The sequence below is a fragment of the Pan paniscus genome, chromosome 8, assembly GCF_029289425.2.
Source record: "Pan paniscus chromosome 8, NHGRI_mPanPan1-v2.0_pri, whole genome shotgun sequence".
Classification (NCBI taxonomy): Eukaryota; Metazoa; Chordata; class Mammalia; order Primates; family Hominidae; genus Pan; species Pan paniscus.
In genome coordinates, this window is record NC_073257.2 from 86,982,381 (window position 1) to 87,002,436 (window position 20,056).

The window sequence follows — 20,056 nt, forward strand, 5'->3', positions numbered from 1 at the left end:
CTTACAGCGCTGGCTAAAAGAGAGGGGGGGAAGGGCCCCCCAGCGGTCTTCCCCGCCCCCCTCCCGCCTCAGCCCCTCTGCCATCCGCCTGCACCGCCCAAGAAAGCACCCAGAACGCGGCTGAGCTCGCCAGCTCCTCGCAGGCAGGGAGAGAGCATCCTGGGGGGCAGCTTCCCCCTCCAGCCCGCGTCTGACATCCCCACTCCCACACAAGGATGCCGCCGCCGTGCCCTGTCCGCAGTCGCTGAATGTCACTGCTCCCTCTTCCTCCCGATCAGGGTAGACACAGCTCCCGAGGCGTCCCCCACCCCAAAACTGCCGCGATCGCCCGAAGGCGCAAAGCCTGGGCGAAGGACGAAGTTTGGGGCCCACAGCGACGGGAGTGGGGACGCGTTGGCGAGGACCGCACCTCAGTCCCAGCCCTGGCGGGCACACTCCCCGCCCCAAACGGCCCAGGCGTCCCCATCCTCCCGCGGACACCAGCGTCCTCGCCCTCCCCCGAGGGCGGCGAGAGGAGCCCCCCGGGGCGGAGGCAGGTACCCCCGGGGCGGAGACTGGGGCGGGCGGGGTCCGGGCTGCGCCCCCGGCCAGGCCGGGCGGGCTGGCGGGCGGCGCGGGGGGAGCGGGGCTGGGCGGCGCTGCCTCGGGCTCTGTGCGCTGCAGCCCGGAGCCGAGGAGGAGGAGGCGGAGGAGGAGAAGGAGGCGGCGGCGGTGGGTCCCGGGCGGGGGGAGCGCGGCGCTGCGGACCCGGGCGGCTGGCAAAGGACGAGGCGGAGGCTGAGGAAGGCAGCGGGGAGACCCAGGCTGCAGCAACAAAGGGCAGCGAGCGATTGGCCGGGCTGCAGGCGAGGTTAGCCGGGGACCCGGGTGGCCGGAGGCAGCGGCGAACGGTGCACGTGCTTGCAGACACGGGCGAGTGTGGAGCCGGGGGGTGCACGCCCGGTGGGTAGGGGCTTGCTCCCCCGAGGCATGGGATGGCGAGGAGGCTGCAGCGACATCGTTCTGCCTGCACCCGGCCTGGGGCTGGCAGGGTAGGGGTGTGTTGGGGGGGGAAGGATGCGAGCCAGGGGGCGGGCGAGTAGTCGCCCGGGACGGGACGGGAGAGAGGGTGGAGGAGGGGGCGGGATGGAACGCTCCGGGCGGCGCGCCCGTCCGCACACTGCACCGAAGGAGCTGGCGACTGAGAACCTCGAATTTTAACTTCGCGTGCCCGCCCGCGCGCGCCCGCCCGCGCCCACCCCTAAATCCTGCGGCCGCCGCCAGCGATCAGCTCTCACACAAACTTTAGCTGCGGGCTAGGGGGTTTGGGGTTGAGTGGGGGAGGGGAGAGGGAAAAGGCCTCCTGATTGGCGTCGTCTGCAGCCAATAAGGCCACGCTCCTCTGCTGCGAGTAGACCCAATCCTTTCCTAGAGGTGGAGGGGGCGGGTAGGTGGAAGTAGAGGTGGCGCGGTATCTAGGAGAGAGAAAGAGGGCTGGACCAATAGGTGCCCGGAAGAGGCGGACCCAGCGGTCTGTTGATTGGTACTGGCAGTGGACCCTCCCCCGGGGTGGTGCCGGAGGGGGGATGATGGGTCGAGGGGTGTGTTTATGTGGAAGCGAGATGACCGGCAGGAACCTGCCCCAATGGGCTGCAGAGTGGTTAGTGAGTGGGTGACGGACAGACCTGTAGGCCAACGGGTGGCCTTAAGTGTCTTTGGTCTCCTCCAATGGAGCAGCGGCGGGGCGGGGCCGCGACTCGGGTTTAATGAGACTCCATTGGGCTGTAATCAGTGTCATGTCGGATTCATGTCAACGACAACAACAGGGGGACACAAAATGGCGGCGGCTTAGCTCCTACCCCTGGCGGCGGCGGCAGCGGTGGCGGAGGCGACGGCACCTCCTCCAGGCGGCAGCTGCAGTTTCTTTCTCAGGCAGCGGCAGCGCCCCCGGCAGGCGCGGTGGCGGTGGCGCGCAGCCAGGTCTGTCACCCACCCCGCGCGTTCCCAGGGGGAGGAGACTGGGCGGGAGGGGGGAACAGACGGGGGGGATTCAGGGGCTTGCGACGCCCCTCCCACAGGCCTCTGCGCGAGGGTCACCGCGGGGCCGCTCGGGGTCAGGCTGCCCCTGAGCGTGACGGTAGGGGGCGGGGGAAAGGGGAGGAGGGACAGGCCCCGCCCCCCGGCAGGGCCTCTAGGGCAAGGGGCGGGGCTCGAGGGCGGAGGGGGCGGGGCGGGATCGGGTGGGGGCGGGGTTCGGGGAGTCGGAAGGCGGGGGCTGAGAGGGAATTTCTGAGTGGGAATTTCTGAGTGGGAGTGAACTGGTAGGAGCGGTGGGGGGCCGGCGAGGGTGTGAGGAAGACTAGCGAGGGTTGGGTGGGAGGAGAAGCTGGAGGTGTAGAAGCAGGTGCAGAGGGAGAGTTAGGGAGGGATGCAATTTGAGAGAAGTGGAAGGCGGACCGAGGGGTGTGTGAGGGCAGGTGAGATGATACCGAAGGCGAGATTGCAGTTGTCTGGGCGCAGAGTAGGTGGGTTTGGGTGTGGTGGATGTGGAGTAGAGTTGAAGCGGTGCAGAGTGTTGGGTTTGGGGAGGCATTGAGGGGTTTGGGGAGGCATTGAGGCACATGTGAGGAGCAGGTACGATTGCAGTGATGGGAAAGAGGTATCTGGGTGGATCGCATGTTGGAATAAGAAGGAGGTTTGCTAGCTTTGGGGTATGAAGTATTTTTAAAAAACGTGAAAGGATGGGATGGTTGTGCTTGGGAGAGTTTCTGAAAGATGATGCTAAGACAGCAGAGCAAACTTAAATATGAAGGGAGGGGAGAGAGGCTGCTTAGAACTTGCAAAATCTGTGGCAGAAAATCTCCTGGGGACAAGGGATTGGTAGGGGTGGGACAAGGCGGCAGGTGTGAAGAAAGTGGGTGGAGCTGTACAGTAATTTTCGGTGAATGTGATTTGGTGGACTGTGCCAGGGGTGAGAATGGGGCAGAGAAAGGTGTTAGTTTGGGAGACAAGTTGTTTGATAGGCTGTATTTATTATTTTTTATAAAAATGAGAAAAGGGTCTCACTGTGTTGCCCAGGCTGGTCTCGAACTCCTGGCCTCAAGTGATCTGCCCACCTCTGCCTGACTGATGGGATTACAGACGTGAGCTATGGCGACCCGTGATACGCTGGATTCATTATGTTAAACTTGATCTGGAGTCTTCAAGGGAGTGTCCGGCAGCAGGGTATCCCAGGAAGAGACATGCACCATACCTTGGGATAGGACATTTTGCATAGCTTTGAATTTGCTAGTACTTTGCTGTGGGCAGAGTGCAGGGAGTGGTAGGAGATGACCAGGCAAAGGCAGAGAAGGGGTTAGATTACAAATGGTGTCCTATGCCCCATGAAGGAGTTTAAGCCCTGTAATTGGTAGAAGGTGTTGGGACGTGTTAAAGAGAGTGTTAGACAGAAGTTGTGAAGGGGTAGTGATAAAGAATTACAGATGTGGGAAATAGGAAATGAAGACCAACGAACCAAGTATGTTTGGAGTTGGAGGTACCAAGGAAATTCAGGGTAGAGCATATGAGGGCCCCTCCTATATGGACAGAAGGTGGAAGTAGCAAATGGAAATTAGTTGTGTTCGAACAGTCTTAGTTCTATGGGGCCCCAAGAAGGTTTTTTGTGTTTTTTTTTTTAAAGTGCATTCTTCCTGTCTTACTTGTATACCCTAGATTTTTTGGCATAGCCTTGAAATAAAACACTCCATTTTTTTCTTACTCATAGGTTCTTTTTTTTTTTTTTTTTTTTTGAGACGGAGTCTCAGTCTGTCGCCCAGGCTGGAGTGCAGTGGCGCCATCTCGGCTCACTGCAAGCTCCGCCTCCTGGGTTCACGCCATTGTCCTGCCTCAGCCTCCCAAGTAGCTGGGACTACAGGCGCCTGCCACCACGCCCCGCTAATTTTTTGTATATTTAGTAGAGACGGGGTTTCACCGTGTTAGCCAGGATGGTCTCGAACTCCTGACCTTGTGATCTGCCCGCCTCGACCTCCCAAAGTGCTGGGATTACAGGCGTGAGCCACCGCGCCCGGCCATTCATAAGTTCTTTACACATTTATCAGAATGAATTTGGACAGTATTTTATGTTTTTAAGAAGGAAAGGATAATGCACATGTTTTTTCTTTTCCGAGAACTTCTACTGAGAGTTAAAGGTTGGGGTGGTGAAGTGATGGTTTAAAAAAAAAAAAAAGAAAAGAAAAGAGAGAGACAGAGGAAGTTTTTAACATTAAAGGAGGAATTTAGGGAATGGCTGATGGTCATGACATGGTCGGCAGAGGAAGTTTTGCTTACTAGCCACACTTAGGCTTCTGAGTAGAGTGGATATTATGTCATTGCTATTATAGCATGTGTTTATTTCACACACTGCTTTTGAAGATCGGGTGGAAACTGTCAGATGTGAGGCATAGCATGAATGAAAGGTAAATAGCGTGAGTATTAGAAAGTAGATGAGGAAGTTTAATAATTTTAATGTGCTTCATAAGCTCTCATGGACTTTCACATATCAATTAGTAAAAGACGTAACTAAGTGATCTGGCTTTCAGTCTCCTAGTTCTCTACAGTGTACCCTCAGTTTTCCACGTGCTTACACATGCCTACATTTGTACTGAGAGAAAAGGAAATAGTTTGTTTTTTTTTTTTGAGACAGTCTTGCTCTGTTGCCCAGGCTGGAGTGCAGTGGCACGATCTCGGCTCACTGCAACCTCCACCTCCTGGGTTCAGGTGATTCTCCTGCCTCAGCTTCCCAGGTGGCTAGGATTACAGACATGTGCCCAGCTAATTTTTGTATTTTTAGTAGAGGTGGGGTTTCGCCATGTTGGCCAGGCTGGTCTCAAACTCCTGACCTCAGGTGATCCACCCACCTCGGCCTCCCAGAGTGCTGGGATTAAATAAATAGTTTTATGTGGCTGAGTGTGGTGGCTCACGCCTGTAATCCCAGCACTTTTAGTTTTCAAAAGTATCTAGGGTTAGATGATGAATTGTATGGTCACCTAGTCATAAGGTATGCTTGTCTTCATCTTTACTAAGTACCAAACTCTTCTAAAGTATTGTACCAGGTTACACTCCCTCCAGCAATATATGAATTCCCTTGCTTCTCGCCCTCTCCAATCTCAGCCTTTTTAGCTTTTATGATTTTAGCCAATATGGTAAATTTTGCGTTTACCTGATTAGTAATCAGATTGCACAGCTCTTCATATATATATATATATATATATTTTTTTTTTTTTTTTTGAGACGGAGTTTTGCTTTTGTCACCCAGGCTGGAGTGCAGTGGCGTGATCTTGGCTCACTGCAACCTCTGCTTCCTGGGTTCAAGCGATTCTCCTGCCTCAGCCTCCTGAGTAGCTGGGATTACAGGTGCCCACTACCACAACCAGCTAATTTTTTGTATTTTTAGTAGAGATGGGGTTTTGCCATGTTGGGCAGGCTTGTTTCAAACTCCTGATCTGAGTTGACCCGCCCGTCTTGGCCTCCCAAAGTGCTGGGATTACAGGCGTGAGCCTCTGCACCCGGTCAGCTCTTCATATACTTTTTTAGCCATTTAGATAGGCTCATTTATAAAGTTCTGTTCAAGTCTTTCCCACCCTGCTTTTAAAAGTTGGGCCTTGTATCTTTTATTGCTATTTAGAAGTTCTTTATTTACTGTGAATACAAGTCCTTTGTCATGTGTGTGTGTTGCAAATACTGTGGCTTGCCTTTTCACTCTCTTTATGGTGTCTTTTAATGAACAGAAGTTCTTAATTTTAATGGAGTCGAATTTATTGGTCTTTACTTTATGGTTAGTGCCTTTTGTGTCTTGTTTTAAGACTTTTCCTACCCTGAGGTCAAGAAGATATTCTTCTATGCAGTACTATCTTTTTAAAGCTTTGTTGACCTTAAACAATGTATAACTATGAGTAAAATACACTCTTCTTGACCCCAGCCTCACCATTACAATCTATTTTTGCTTTCCTTCACTTTTTTCTGTTCTCTGTCTTGAATTTTTACTTCTCTGCAGCTATAACTAACAGCCAGGTGCTGACTTCTCCTGTCTCTTAGGAGAAAATGGTCATATAGACAGAAGTTCAGCCAGATTAGATTTTACAGGTCTCCAGCTGACTGTATTGCCCTTTTTCCTTTTATGAGCTAGCATTTTATTGTGTTCCTGCTATGTGTCTGCCATCATCCTTGCTGCTTTCATATTTGTTATCTCAGTGATTCCTCTTAACGGTTCTGTAAAACAGAGAAGTATTCTCATTTTTACAGAAGAGAAAACAGAGACTTAGATTGATTTAGTAGCATGTCCAATATCCCCTAGCCTAGGTAGCTAGCAGAATGGGGACTGGATCCCTGACTCTGATACTTCCCATCACAGCACACCTACTTGTTGATTAAAATGTCAGAAACCTGTTTTTTGATAACATCCAAAACCAAAAAGAATAACTTTCTTACTCTTGATGTAACATGCCTTAAGTAAAGCACACAAAGCTAACTATTGTGAAACTGGATAAAATACCTCTCTGTATATAGCCAGTGGACCTTAAGTGGTCCATGGGTGGATGACAGAAGGTCTGTTAACCCTTAAAAATGTATACCAGTGTATATGGGTACATGTGCTTATTTTTTAGAGTAGAGCTATAATATTTATGAAACTCTCAAAAGGGAACCTGAATTTTTCAGGGTATCTGGATATCTGGTCTGAAGACATCTGTAATACAGTTAACAAAGAATCCTGTAATAATCTATCTTTCCAAAGAATCATAAAAAAGTTAAGATGTCAGATTTTTCTCAGCCAGGTGCAGTGGCTCATGCCTGTAATCCCACTACTTTGGGAGGCTACATTGAAAGGATCCCTTGAGCCCTGGAGTTCAAGACATGCCTGGGCAACACAGGGAGACCCCCGCCTCTATTTTTATTTATTTATTTAGATTTTTTGGTATCTTTATTTTATCTTATTTATTTTGTTGAGATAGAGTTTTGCTCTTGTTGCCCAGGCTGGAGTGCAATGGCGTAATCTTGGCTCACTGCAACCTCCACCTCCTGGGTTCAAGCAATTTTCCTGCCTCAGCTTCCCAAAGAGCTGGGATTACAGGCATGCGCCACCACACCTGCTAATTTTTTGTATTTAGTAGAGATGGGGTTTTACCATGTTGGCCGGGCTGGTCTCAAACTCCTGACCTCAGGTGATCCACCTGCCTTGGCCTGTCGAAGTGCTGGGATTATAGGCATAAGCCACCGAGCCTGGCCTTGTATCTCTATTTTAAAAAGTTTTTTAAAAATCACATTTTTTGGCCGGGCGTGATGGCTCATGCCTGTAATCCCAGCACTTTGGGAGGCTCAGGCAGCTGGATCGCGAGGTCAGGAGCTCGAGACCAGCCTGGCCAACATAGTAAAACCCCGTCTCTACTAAAAATAAAAACAACAACAACAAACAAACAATGGCATGGTGGCATGTGCCTGTAATCCCAGTTACTCAGAAGGCTGGGGCAGGAGAGTCGTTTGAACCCGGGAGGCGGAGGTTGCAGTGAGCCGAGATCATGCCATTGCACTCCAGCCTGGGCAACAGGGCAAGACTGTCTCAAAAAAAAAAAAAAAAAAAAAAATCACATTTTTTCCCTTAATACATTATTCTCGGTCTTTGTCATCAAAAACCAACTAAAGCTAATTTGTAATTAGGGAGAAATCTAGGATTGAATAGGAATTTTTAAATGCCAAAAAAAGACACTCTAAATTTAGTTGATTATTTCTTAAGTGAAAGTGCTTAGTTATAATACATCATTACTAATCAGTGTACCCTGGCTCCAAAGACCTGATGACTTCAAATGACTTTTCATCTTGTCTCTAAATTCCTCTGTTTTACAAGGGATCAAATTTCCTGTGAGGTTCCTAACAGTGTGATTAAATTTTAGAGACTGAAACTATTGAGCACTTAAATGCAGGGATAACTATGCAAACCTAATTCATGGGTTTCACCAGGAGATTTGGGACCTGTCTCTACTAATTTATGATGATGATGTTGAAACTAATCTTTGCTAGGGATTATGGAAGCCATAATAGTTTATTGATGGTTCAGTTATTGTTTGTTGAAGCACATTTACACAATTATAGTTTAATGACATAACAAGGATATTGTCAACTAGGAGAGCATGACATGAAAAATTAAACTTGCAATTAATATAATATGTATTAGTTGAAATGATAATTTTTATGGTGATTTAGCCTCTTAGAAATCCTTGGAAAACATTATTAGCTTATGAATTGAAAACTCTCTTTGTTAATGAGTAGTGGGAAAGAACTTAGTGTTACTCTAAAAAGATGGGGAATTAAATATTCAGTTCAACCAGCGTTTTATTGAGTGCCTGCTCTGGGCTTGCTGCTGAGTTAGGCTCATAAATATAAGTTGAACAAGATTGATGTTTGCAGAGATGAAATACTGGTTGCTTTTGTTTTTCTTTCAATCACCCTTCCCTCCAGAGTAGATGGCTACTATTGCCAGAGTGATTCAAACATTCAACAGGTTTGTGTGTGTATGTGCATGCCCTTCCCTGTGCATTATGGTGTCACCTGCTCCTGCAGTGGCTTCCTATTCATCTGTCACGTTCACACACCACAGCTTGGCTTTTTTCACAGCCAACTTTATTTCTGTTTTTTTTTTTTTTGAGATGGATTCTGGCTCTGTTGCCAGGCTGGAGTGCAGTGGCGCGATCTCGGCTCACTGCATCCACCACCTCCGGGGTTCAAGCAATTCCCCTGCCTCAGCCTTCCGAGTAGCTGGGACCACAGGCACGCACCACCACGCCTGGCTAATTTTTTGTATTTTAGTAGAGATGGAGTTTCACCATGTTGGCCAGGATGGTCTCAATCTCCTGACCTCGTGATCTGCCCGCCTTGGCCTCCCAAAGTGCTAGGATTACAGGTGTGAGCCACTGCGCCTGGCCTATTTCTGTTTTTCATTTTTAAATTATATTTGTCTTTTTTAGAGACAGAGTCTTGCTCTATTGCCTAGGCTGGAGAGCAGTGGCACAATCATAGCCCACTGTAGCCTCAACCTCCTGAGCGGCTCAAGAGATCCTCTTGCCTCAGTCTCCCGAGTAGCTGGGTCTACAGGTGTACACCACCACAGCCACCTGATTTTTTATTTTTGTAGAGGTAGGGTCTTGTTGTGTTGCCTAGGCTTGTCTCGAGCTCCTGGCCTCAAGTAATCCTCCTTCCTTGACCTCCCAAAGTGTTGGGATTAGAGGCATGAGCCATTGTGCCTGGCCCAACTTAATTTCTTTATACCTTTTGAGCATATACCTGTTCTAGTCAGGCACATGGACTTGGTGTCCCTTTTGTTTGACAGCTCATTCTTAGCTTTTGTTATTTCACTTTGATTTCCTTCATTCATTCCCCGATACATTTATTTAGCAAATAGGCATTGAAACCCTCTTATGATCAAGTTGTGGTCTTGGGAAATCTTAGGGTATACAAAGATGAATCAAGCATGAATCCTGTTTTTAAGAATTTTACAGTCTAGTAGGGGTGACAAGGTTAATACACAAGTAAGCATAATACAAAGTGGGAAATGAATGTCAAAACAGTAAAAAAGCTAAAAGCTTCCTGTTAGACAAAGATGTTTGGGGCTTTTGAGAAGTTGTTGTTTGCACTGGGCCATGAAGGATTTGAATTTGGGCAGAGGGACGGTGGGGCACTTATCCAGGCTCAGCATTATCTTTCAAGGTCCAGTTTCAGTCCCATCCATCCAAGAGATGTTCATCCATCCTCCACGTGGTTTCAGCAAGGTAGTATAGTCACAGTTGTTTCCAGACTTCTTCCTTCTGTAATCAGAGGAACACTTCCTTTAAAGTGAATCTTATGGGGAAGACAAATATATGTAAAACAGTTAAAGTGGAGCTGCACTGTTGGGTTCAAGGTGCTGCAATGGCCCAAAGTTTAACTCACAAGGGGTACCTGAAGGTAATACCCGAAGTAACTCCTTGTCACAGAGATCTAAAGAGCCTAGTTTGAAAACCTCTGGAGAGACAGAAAGAGTTTGGGCTTTGGCATCTGAATTAAAATCCTTCATGACTTAATGGCTCTGAGATCTTGGCTAAGTCAAGCCTGTTTTCCTTTTGTAAAAACAACAATGCTACCTTACAGAGTTGTTTTAAAGTTTACTGATAATCTATGTAAAGTACCTGGACCACAGTAGGTGTCAGGAAATGGTTGGTATTATTATTATTATAGTTTAGTGCTTTGTTATTTCTTTTTTTTAAAACAATTTATTGAGGTGAAACTCACATAACATAAAATGAAAAAACCATTAAAAAGTGAACAAATCAGTGGCATTTAGTACATTCAGTGTTGTGTCACCACTGCCACTATCAAGTTCCAAAACATTTTTATTGATCCCAAATAAAACCCCTTACCCATTAAGCAGTTTCTCTAGATATGTCCCTGAGACTCCACCAATCTGTGTTTTGTCTATGGATTTATCTATTCTGGATGTCTCATATGAATGAAATTATATGATGTGTGGCCTTTTGTGTCTGGCTTCTTTAACAGCATAACGTGTTTGAGGTCCATCCACATTGTAGTAGCATGTATTGAAACTTCATTGCTTTTTATAGTTGTATAGTATTCTAGTGTATGGATATACCACAGTTTGTTTATCTGTTCATCTGTTGATGGACATTTGGGCTGTTTACACCTTTTGGCTACTGTGAATAGTTTTGTTATGAACATGGGTGTATGTGTACTTATTTGAGTATCTGTTCTCAATTCTTTTGAGTCTATACCTAGAAATGGAATTACAGAACCATATGGTAATTCTGTGTTTAACTTTTTGAGGAACCGCCAAACAGTGCTTTGCTATTTCTTAATTGCTTCTTATATGTTCTGTCTCTAGCTTTGCTTTGTATTCCCCATAGTACCTACCACAGTGCTGCATGCAGGGAGCATCAGCTCGCTAAATATTTGTTGGTTTTTCTTTGATTAGTATTTATAACCTCACCTCCCAGTTCACATGTTTTGGGCCTGAAGCATTGATTTCAGAGGAAATAGATGCATCTGGGATTTGAAAGATAAGAAATATCACCATATGGATGGCATTTCATGTTGTCAGACAACAGATATTTGTTAACCAAGGACACTATTTTGAGCAACTCTGCCAATAACCTGAGCTGGGTGCTGATAGAAGAAAAATAAGTCAAGGTCCCTTCCCCTAAACAGTTCTGTTCTGTTTCGGAAGATACTGCTTAGATTTGTGGATGCTCACTCAGTTACACAATGGGCTTTGAAAAAATCCAGGTTTTCCAACAGTGATCCCTTTGGGGAAAAAAAAGAAAGAAAAAGCCAGGACTTATGAAAGTAAAATAGTTAAAAATAACTGTTAGCAAGTAAAACTCAGGATGACAAAAGTGTAAACTATTATTAATCTTTGTTTTTTTCTACCACTGTTTTTTGGCTCATCCATAATCTCATGACTCAAGTGTTATGACATTGATTTTGAAACAACACACACAGCTTTAGTAAAAGCTTAGAGGAGGCCTCGCATAATACTTATGATCCAGGATATTTTGACTCTTCTTATGCTGACATGAATATTTCTGAATAGTGTTGATGTTTATGTAATACCAGTGAAGCTAAAAGCTCAGTGCTGGACTAAGCATTTCTCTAGATATGTTTAGAATATTTGTAATGAATGATGTAAATAGTGTTATATTATAAGACCGTATGATACAACCATATAATTTACTGATATTTTGTAGTTAAAAATAAAATGATTCACAACCTTAGAAAATAGAATAATTTAATTTGATGTAGCACAAATCCCCAGAATTAATTTAGGATGATTTGCTACCTTTTTGATAGCCTTTTAGTCCAACCTTCAAGTTTTTATAGAAAAAAAATGAAAAGAGAATAATGATTTTAGGGTTTTCGCTTGTGATAGAATGTCCTATCTACATGTGAAGCAAATCCTCATGCTCTGAAAAAGAGAAATGGTGTGGATAATTCCAAATCAGGAAAAAAAAAAATCATTTCTATTTGGCTTTTGAATGAATTATGCATTTTTTTTCCTGTGGATTTGTCTTTCCAGTTAGATACTGCTTAGGCTAAAATGAAATTGGTTTTCAATCTATTCTCTTGCTTATATGAATTTACAGTGGGGCCAGTGGGATGTTGGAAACAAATCAGCCTAAGATTAAAAAATTTGCAGTGGATAATATACAAAGTGGATAATATACATGTGTTTAGTTGAGAATTGGCTACAGATAAGAGACTTCTGATTTTGTTCCTCTCCTAGCTGTGTATTTTTTTTTTTTTTTTTGAACACTGTGATTCTGCTTATAGCAAAGAGCTGCTGAGTTACATCTGCTTCTGCCTAATTAACTCTGTTGGTTGGTGTCAGATGAGAGCTAATTTTGAGATTAAATTGAGGAGTGGGGTGTGTGTCGTGGCTGGGGGAGGGGAGAAGGAGGATCCAAGGTTGCTTGATTGTTTTACGTAAGATCAAAATGCAGTTATTCACAATTGTTCTTTTAAATTTATTTTTTGCTTTTCAAGTAAAAATAATCACTGCTGTCCTAAAATGTGACTTGTGTCAATACATATTTACTATTATGTAAACTGGTACGTTTTTCTTGTAGGTGAGCTTATTGGTCATATCTGGGTAGTCCGTTCAGTACCTAGGTGCCTGGTGGCCTTTGGGACAAACAGCGAATGCTGCCCAGGAATGTGAATGCTGACCTTAAAACAACTTTTGACTGTCTTTTTTTCTGATAAATGTTATATCTGTTTGGCTATTTGAGTAGTAGTGGGTTTTTGTTTTTGTTTTGTTTTTCCATGATGAGATTTTTTCTTAGGAATCTATCACAAACCTGATTTTTAAAATTTGAGCAGGTCTGGGCTTAGGGATGAAATTTACTTCTATAGGCACTTGGCTGGTTCCTTGGGGCTTCATTTTCTGTCTCAAGTTTCATATTTATAAGAATCCTTCAGTGGTCTAAAAGAATTATTATATCACCAAATGTAGTATAATAACTCATTGGAGCTGTTTGTCTTGAATGGTTGTGGAGATACACGGATGGTTGCTGAATTTAAGGATGTCCTTATGTCCAAATGAACATTTCCTTTTTTCTTTTGGCAGATTTGCCTGAAGACCTGGATAATCTCCATTTTTGTCATGGACTGTTAAAACGTTTGAAGTTCCAATTCTGGTACTTTCCCTTATTTTATTACATTTTTAAGGTATAAAATGACAGTCTTATTGAAATGTGTTGGTAATGGATATAAACAATTGTTTTATGGATATAAATGATTGTGGGTAAAGATTTGTGGGCTGGGTGCGGTGGCTCACGCCTGTAATCCCAGCACTTTGGGAGGCCGAAGTGGGCGGATCACGAGATCAGGAGTTTGAGTCCAGCCTGGCCAACATGGCAAAACCCTGTCTCTACTAAAAATTAAAAAATTAGCTGGGCGTGGTGGTGGGCACCTGTAATCCCAGCTACTTGGGAGGCTGAGGCAGGAGAATTGCTTGAACCTGGGCGGTGGAGATTGCAGTGAGCCGAGATCATGCCATTGCACTCCAGCCTGGGCGACAAGAGCAAGACTCTGTGCCCCCCCCCAGAAAAAAAATGACTGTGGTAAAAGCTTGTCATGAAGGTATATTTTAGGTATCTATTAGTTATGAAACACATTTTTTTTTTTTTTTTTTGAGATGGAGTTTCGCTCTTGTTGCCGAGGCTGGAGTACAATGGCGCAATCTCGACTCACTGCAACCTCTGCCTCCTGGGTTCAAGCGATTCTCCTGCCTTAGCCTCCTGAGTAGCTGGGATTACAGGCGCATGCCACCATGCTTGGCTAATTTTTTGTATTTTTAGTAGAGATGGGGTTTCACCATGTTGGCCAGGCTGGTCTTGAACTCCTGACCTTGGGTGATCCACCCGCCTTGGCCTCCCAAAGTGCTGGGATTACAGGTGTGAGCCACCACGCCTGGCTATGCATTTTGTTTTAATGTACGTTCGTTTGCTTGTGTAACAAAACACCTAAAAGCAACTTGGCAATATTGGGCACTTTTCCTGTGACCTCTTCTACTTTCTGCAGTTGTATTTTGTGCAATCAAAGTAAATTAGTTGCGATTCATCCTGAATAGATGATGAAAGATTAAATAATTACTTGGATACAGTGAAATATCTTCTAATGAAATTTTGCCCGAAACCATTTTACTTTGGAAAGATCAATTTCCTGTTCTAAACTAACTGACAGAGAATGATTCTGTGTTCTATCCTGAAAGTGGTTGCACTGTGAAAGCCAGTGATTTCATTCCTAAACACACTGTGTTCCAAGTCTAACATTTTTGTCAAGGGTTTATATAATCAAACAAAAGTGAGTACTTATTAGATTTGTAGATGACATAGATGACAGAATCAAGATTCAAAACAATCTTTAGCAGGTTGGAAGATAGGCTTAAATCAACGAGATGAAATTGAACGGTAATAAACGTTAAATTGCAGCATTTCAATTTGCAGAAGGAAAGGGGTGGAAAGACTCAACTTGACAGCACTTTTTGAAAAAAGATCTGGGATTTTTAGTTGGACTGCGTGCTCACCATGACCACTTGTGTGGCAGGGGTATTGAGGAAGTTCCTGTAATTTGGGTTGCATTTATAATTGGATAATGCCTGAACTGTCATATTTTAAGATGGCCAATAGCCAAACTAGTGAGCAACCAAGAGAAGGTGGTGCTTTGAAACAATGTGATATGTGGAAGGGTTAAGAAACTGGGATATGAGTGGTCTAAGTTATGGCTGGAGGTAGCATGGGGTTTTGTCGTTAGTGGTTTTCAAAAGGTACTTGTTTTTGGACATTTGAAGGCCTCTCATATTGAAGAAATACTAAGAATTGTCTTGGGATCCTTCCAGGGAATAGGACTAGTTAGGAATAGGAATAGGGTCGAAGTTATGGGGTGGCAGATTTTTGCTTCTCTGAGCAAGAAATTTAGCTAGAGCTGTGCAACAGTGGGGTGAGCTGCCTCAAAAAGTGACAAATTATCAATCACTGGAAGTATTTTAAAAATGTAAAGACTCATTGCCCATCTATTTGGGATATTGGGCAGGGATCTTTTATTGGATAACTAGAGGTTGGACTGGATGACCTTCAGCCCCAAGTTTCTGAATCTGAGGGGAGAATGAGTAGAGTGAATTTACAGCTTACTGATCACAGGGACAATCTTGTTTAAACTGCCTCCTTTAAGGTGGCATTTTGGGTTGGCATTTAAAACTGTACTGTTTGAACAAGTATAGTTCAATGACCCAGCTGTTTTTCAGCAACATTCCAGGATCTCTGAGAGCAAATACTATGTTCTTCAGTATGTCTGGCTAAAGTTTTTAAGGAAAGATATTATTTTCTCCTCTTAGGTATAGTCTGTCTAAATAAATAACCAGAGATAACTTTAATTTTGTATTTTGTTAGAAAAATTTCTAAGTATATAGATGTTGCATTTGATGAAAGTGATAACTATATATTGAATATTAGATAATGTGTTTATTTAATCCTCTCAGTAGTCCTGTAAGGGATATACCAGTATTGCCTACAAGTAAAGTGATGGAAGCTTAAGTTATCCGGGGTTCCTCCACTGGACATTGTGGTAGGGCTGGGGTTCAGACCCAGGTTGGTCTCTTTGCAGAGGCAGAACTAGCTAGAGCAGGCAGTTGTGGCTCAGGTGAGAACAGTGATGGACTTAGTTGGATTTTAGAATTGGCTGGGCACAGTGGCTTACACCTATAATCCTAGCACTTTTGAGAGGCCAAGGTGGGCTGAGGTCAGGAGTTTGAGACCAGCCTGGCCAAAATGGCAAAACTCCATCTCTACTAAAAATACAAAAATTAGCTGGGTGTGGTGGCACATTCCTGTAATCCCAGCCACTTGGGAGGCTGTGCAGGAGAATCGCTTGAACCCAGAAGGCAGAGATTACAGTGAGCTGAGATTGCGCTACTGCACTCCAGCCTGGGTGACAGAGCTAGACTCTGTCTCAAAAAAAAAAAAAAAATTAATAAAAAAAATTAATGATGTTCGACCCTTAAATCTGTTATTGACTCTTCCCTTGGGTGAATTCCATCTTCTCCCGAGCCTCAGTTTACCCACAAAGTTCTGCAGTTTAAGTGACAAGTTATATGTGAGCACACTCTGTACAGTTTAAACTATAAAAAGAATTAAGAAGTGGATGTTATCATTGGACACCAAGATTAGAGCTCAGGTTTGGCCCAATTCCCAGGCCAAGGCTCTTTCTCCTTGTAGCCTCTTTGTAGATGTACTCAATACCAGATTGGAGATCTAGGGTGGTTTTTGTATATACCAAGCATCTCTCAGAACAAATGCCACTGTCCACCTGGAATCAGATTTGTATATATCTTCTTTGTACTGAGCTGTTTAATGAGCTAACTGGGTATTAAGATAACTAGAATGCTCTACTACTTAAAGGTGAAGGGTTATGTTACTGTATTATTTTCAATTTTCCAACTTGTGGGTTAGAGGGTATCATAGACCTCTGTTAAAGGGATGGGGATGTGATTCCATAGAAGTAGCTAGATGGGAAGTTTTTTTACGTATGAGACTTGGGAAATACAATACCTAGCTGAAAGCTGGATTATTTACTCTTTTTTTTAAGTTTAAGATTTTTTGAAATAAGCTTAATGTACTTTCATCAGATTTTTTATATCATAGACTTATTCTTTGATGTGTATTTTATGTTTATGGCAGACATATACCTCAAACCACTTTCATATAATTTTGTTAATTTCAATAAAGATAATTAAATGTATAATTTAGATGTGATTATGCCTCATAAATGACTTCATATAGAGAAGTGAAACATTCTAAAAACAATTTCTTCTCAGACTGTGACCCAATTTCTTGTTGAAAAATATAGTCACTGTGGCTGTGTTATGTAATACCTGCCTGTCATTACTTCTGTGGTCATTCTGTGTCTGAAAAAGTCATGCTAAAGAATCTTTTAGTTTATTTGTGTAAGCTTCATTATTAAGAGACTTTCCCCTCTTTTTATCCTTTAAGGTCTTGATTTCCCAGTTAAAGATGTTCTTCACCCGAATGCAGTCTTTCCTGTTGGTAAAATAAGACAACCATCAACATTGCCTGTTTGTCTGCTTTTGAATCTCTTAAGGATGGATGTTTGTAAGATGTTGCTTAATACAGTCTGGAATACTCTGTCCATTTGTTGAATTGTAAATGACTTTCAAATGTGCAAGTTCTGTTAAATACAAAGAGAACCTCTATGGGTAACTTTTGTGTTGAAGAAGTCATTTGTCAACCATGGTAAAACTTGCAAACCCACTTTATACAGAGTGGATTCTTGAAGCTATACAGAAAATAAAAAAGCAAAAGCAAAGACCCTCTGAAGAGAGAATCTGCCATGCGGTCAGTACTTCCCATGGGTTGGATAAGAAGACAGTCTCTGAACAGCTGGAACTCAGTGTTCAGGATGGCTCAGTTCTCAAAGTCACCAACAAAGGCCTTGCCTCCTATAAGGACCCAGACAACCCTGGGCGCTTTTCATCAGTTAAACCAGGCACTTTTCCTAAGTCAGCCAAGGGGTCTAGAGGATCATGTAATGATCTCCGCAATGTGGATTGGAATAAACTTTTAAGGAGAGCAATTGAAGGACTTGAGGAGCCGAATGGCTCCTCCCTGAAGAACATAGAGAAGTATCTCAGAAGTCAAAGTGATCTCACAAGCACCACCAACAACCCAGCCTTTCAGCAGCGGCTGCGACTGGGGGCCAAACGCGCTGTGAATAATGGGAGGTTACTGAAAGACGGACCGCAGTACAGGGTCAATTATGGGAGCTTAGATGGCAAAGGGGCACCTCAGTATCCCAGTGCATTCCCATCCTCGCTCCCACCTGTCAGCCTTCTACCCCATGAGAAAGACCAGGTAAGCGAAGGAGTAATGTTCGTGCATTCTCACTACTGTCCTTTTGTCTTTTACAGTTTCACTTAAGTTTTATGTGGACAAAAGTTCTGAATAAAGTTTGATAAAATTGAATGTTTTGCCTTAGAGCAGGCTTTTGTATTTTAAAATGTATATATTGTACTGCATTGTGTGGAGGACTTCCTCACTGGTTGGCCAAGAATTTAATGGAAGAGTCATGTGGTTTGTTTTTAAGCTCTAATTGCTAATTGGTTGGTGTCTGAAGGGACCAGGAAGGATAATATTGATCTTCCTTCATCCAGGCAGGGTCATATATATTTCAGAAATCTATGAAAAGGCCATCGTATATTTTTCTCTTTATTACTATTTTCAAAGAAGAATCTACAGACTTCTTATTTTACTATTATTATTTTTTTGAGACAGAATCTAGCTCTGTCGCCTCGGCTGGAGTGCAGTGGCGCAGTCTTGACTCACTGCAACCTCTGCCTCCCAGGTTTAAGCGATTCTCCTGACTCAGCCTCCCAGGTAGCTGGGATTACAGGCACCTGCCCCCACACCTGGCTAATTTTTGTATTTTTAATAGAGACAGGATTTCACCATCTTGGCCAGGCTGGTCTCAAGCTCCTGACCTCAAGTGATGCGCCCGCCTCGGTCTCCCAAAGCGCTGGGATTAGAGGCGTGAGCCACCATGCCCAGCTAGACTTCTTATTTTAATGGTGATAATCTATGCTTTTTTTTTTTGAGATGGAGTTTTGCTCTTGTTGCCCAGGCTGGAGTGCAGTGGCACAATCTCGGCTCACTGCAACCTCTGCCTCCCGGGTTCAAGTGATTCTTCTGCCTCAGCTTCCCTAGTAGCTGGGATTACAGGCACATGCCACCATGCCCAGCTAATTTTTGTATTTTTAGTAGAGACCAGGTTTTACCATGTTGGCCGGGCTAGTCTCGAACTCCTGACTTCAAGTGATCCACCCGCTTTGGTCTCCCAAAGTGTTGGGATTACAGGCGTGAGACACCATGCCTGGCTGATAATCTATGCATGTAAGAAGTTATTTTAATACGTCACCTAAATCCCTCATTTCAATATAAAGTCATTTTTTATTGTCCACTTCTCTGTGTTGTAGGTGAATGTTTATTTTGTCTCATACAGTATCTTTTTTAAAATACTCTGATTTCTTGGGCCTTATGTTATTTCTATAGTATTTATAAATATATGGCAGAATTCTCCTTACATTACTGCTACCACTTTAAGTTTTTGGTTGAGTAAGATTTTTCTTTGTTTCAAAGCTACAGTATTTACTTCCCAAACTAAACACAAAGTAGAGCAGCAGAAAGTTATTTATAGTTCATGTCTAGTTGTGGGGTTTATTCTCTGTCTTTTGGGTGAGCAGATATATTGATATCAGTTAATTTTATTAATACATGTTATAAAACATTAATCATTGTTGATAGAAAGGTGGTTTTGGCTGGGCAGGGTGGCTCCTGCCTGTAATCCCAGCACCTTGGGAGGCCAGGGTGGGAGGATCACTTGAGCCCAGGAGTTCAAGACTAGCCTGGGCAACATAGTAAGACCCCTGTCTCTACAAAAAAATCAAAGAATTAGCCAGGCTTGGTGAAGCACATGTGTAGTCCCAGCTACTTGGGAGGCTGAGGTGGGAGGATCACTTGAGCATGGGAGGTAGAGGCTGCAGTGAGCCTTGATTGTACTCCAGCCTGGGTGATAGAGTGAGATCCTGTCCCAAAGATAAAGAAAGGAAGAAAGAAAAGGTGGTTTTGGCCAGGCGCAGTGGCTCATGCCTGTAATCCCAGCACTTTGGGAGGCTGAGGTGGGCCAATTGCCTGAGTTTGAGACCAGCCTGGCCAACATGGTGAAACCCCATCTCTACTAAATATACAAAAAAATTAGGCAGGCGTGGTGGGGGGCACCTGTAGTCCCAGCTATTTGGGAGGTTGAGGCAGGAGAATCCCTTAAACCCGGGAGGCAGACGTTGCAGTGAGCTGAGATCGTGCCACTGCACTCCAGCCTGGGTGACAGAGCGAGACTCTGTCTCAAAAAAAAAAAAAACAAAAAAAAAAAAAAAAAAGAAAGAAAGAAATGGTGGTTTTATTCATAGTTTACTGCAGCCTTGACCTTTTGGGAT

The 20,056-nt window shown here is 44.1% G+C and overlaps 1 protein-coding gene across 15 annotated transcripts in view; it reads left to right on the top strand.

Annotated features, from left to right (window-relative positions):
• The first annotated feature begins 84 nt into the window (after positions 1 to 84).
• The window catches only part of KAT6B (lysine acetyltransferase 6B), a 207,005-nt gene continuing 187,033 nt past the window's right edge, over positions 85 to 20,056 (top strand). For 3 of the 15 annotated variants that reach the window (XM_014346492.5, XM_057298933.2, XM_034930888.4), the window contains exons 1-3: positions 678 to 850; positions 13,121 to 13,190; positions 17,043 to 17,921. In XM_014346492.5, coding sequence (XP_014201978.1) covers positions 17,301 to 17,921 — 621 coding nt within the window. In that variant the 5' untranslated portion in view covers positions 678 to 850; positions 13,121 to 13,190; positions 17,043 to 17,300. Of the gene's footprint in view, positions 537 to 652; positions 851 to 1,122; positions 1,960 to 13,120; positions 13,191 to 17,042; positions 17,922 to 20,056 lie in introns of those variants that run through there. The other 12 variants (XM_003813006.5, XM_003813008.6, XM_003813007.6 and 9 more) reach the window with 9 other exon arrangements.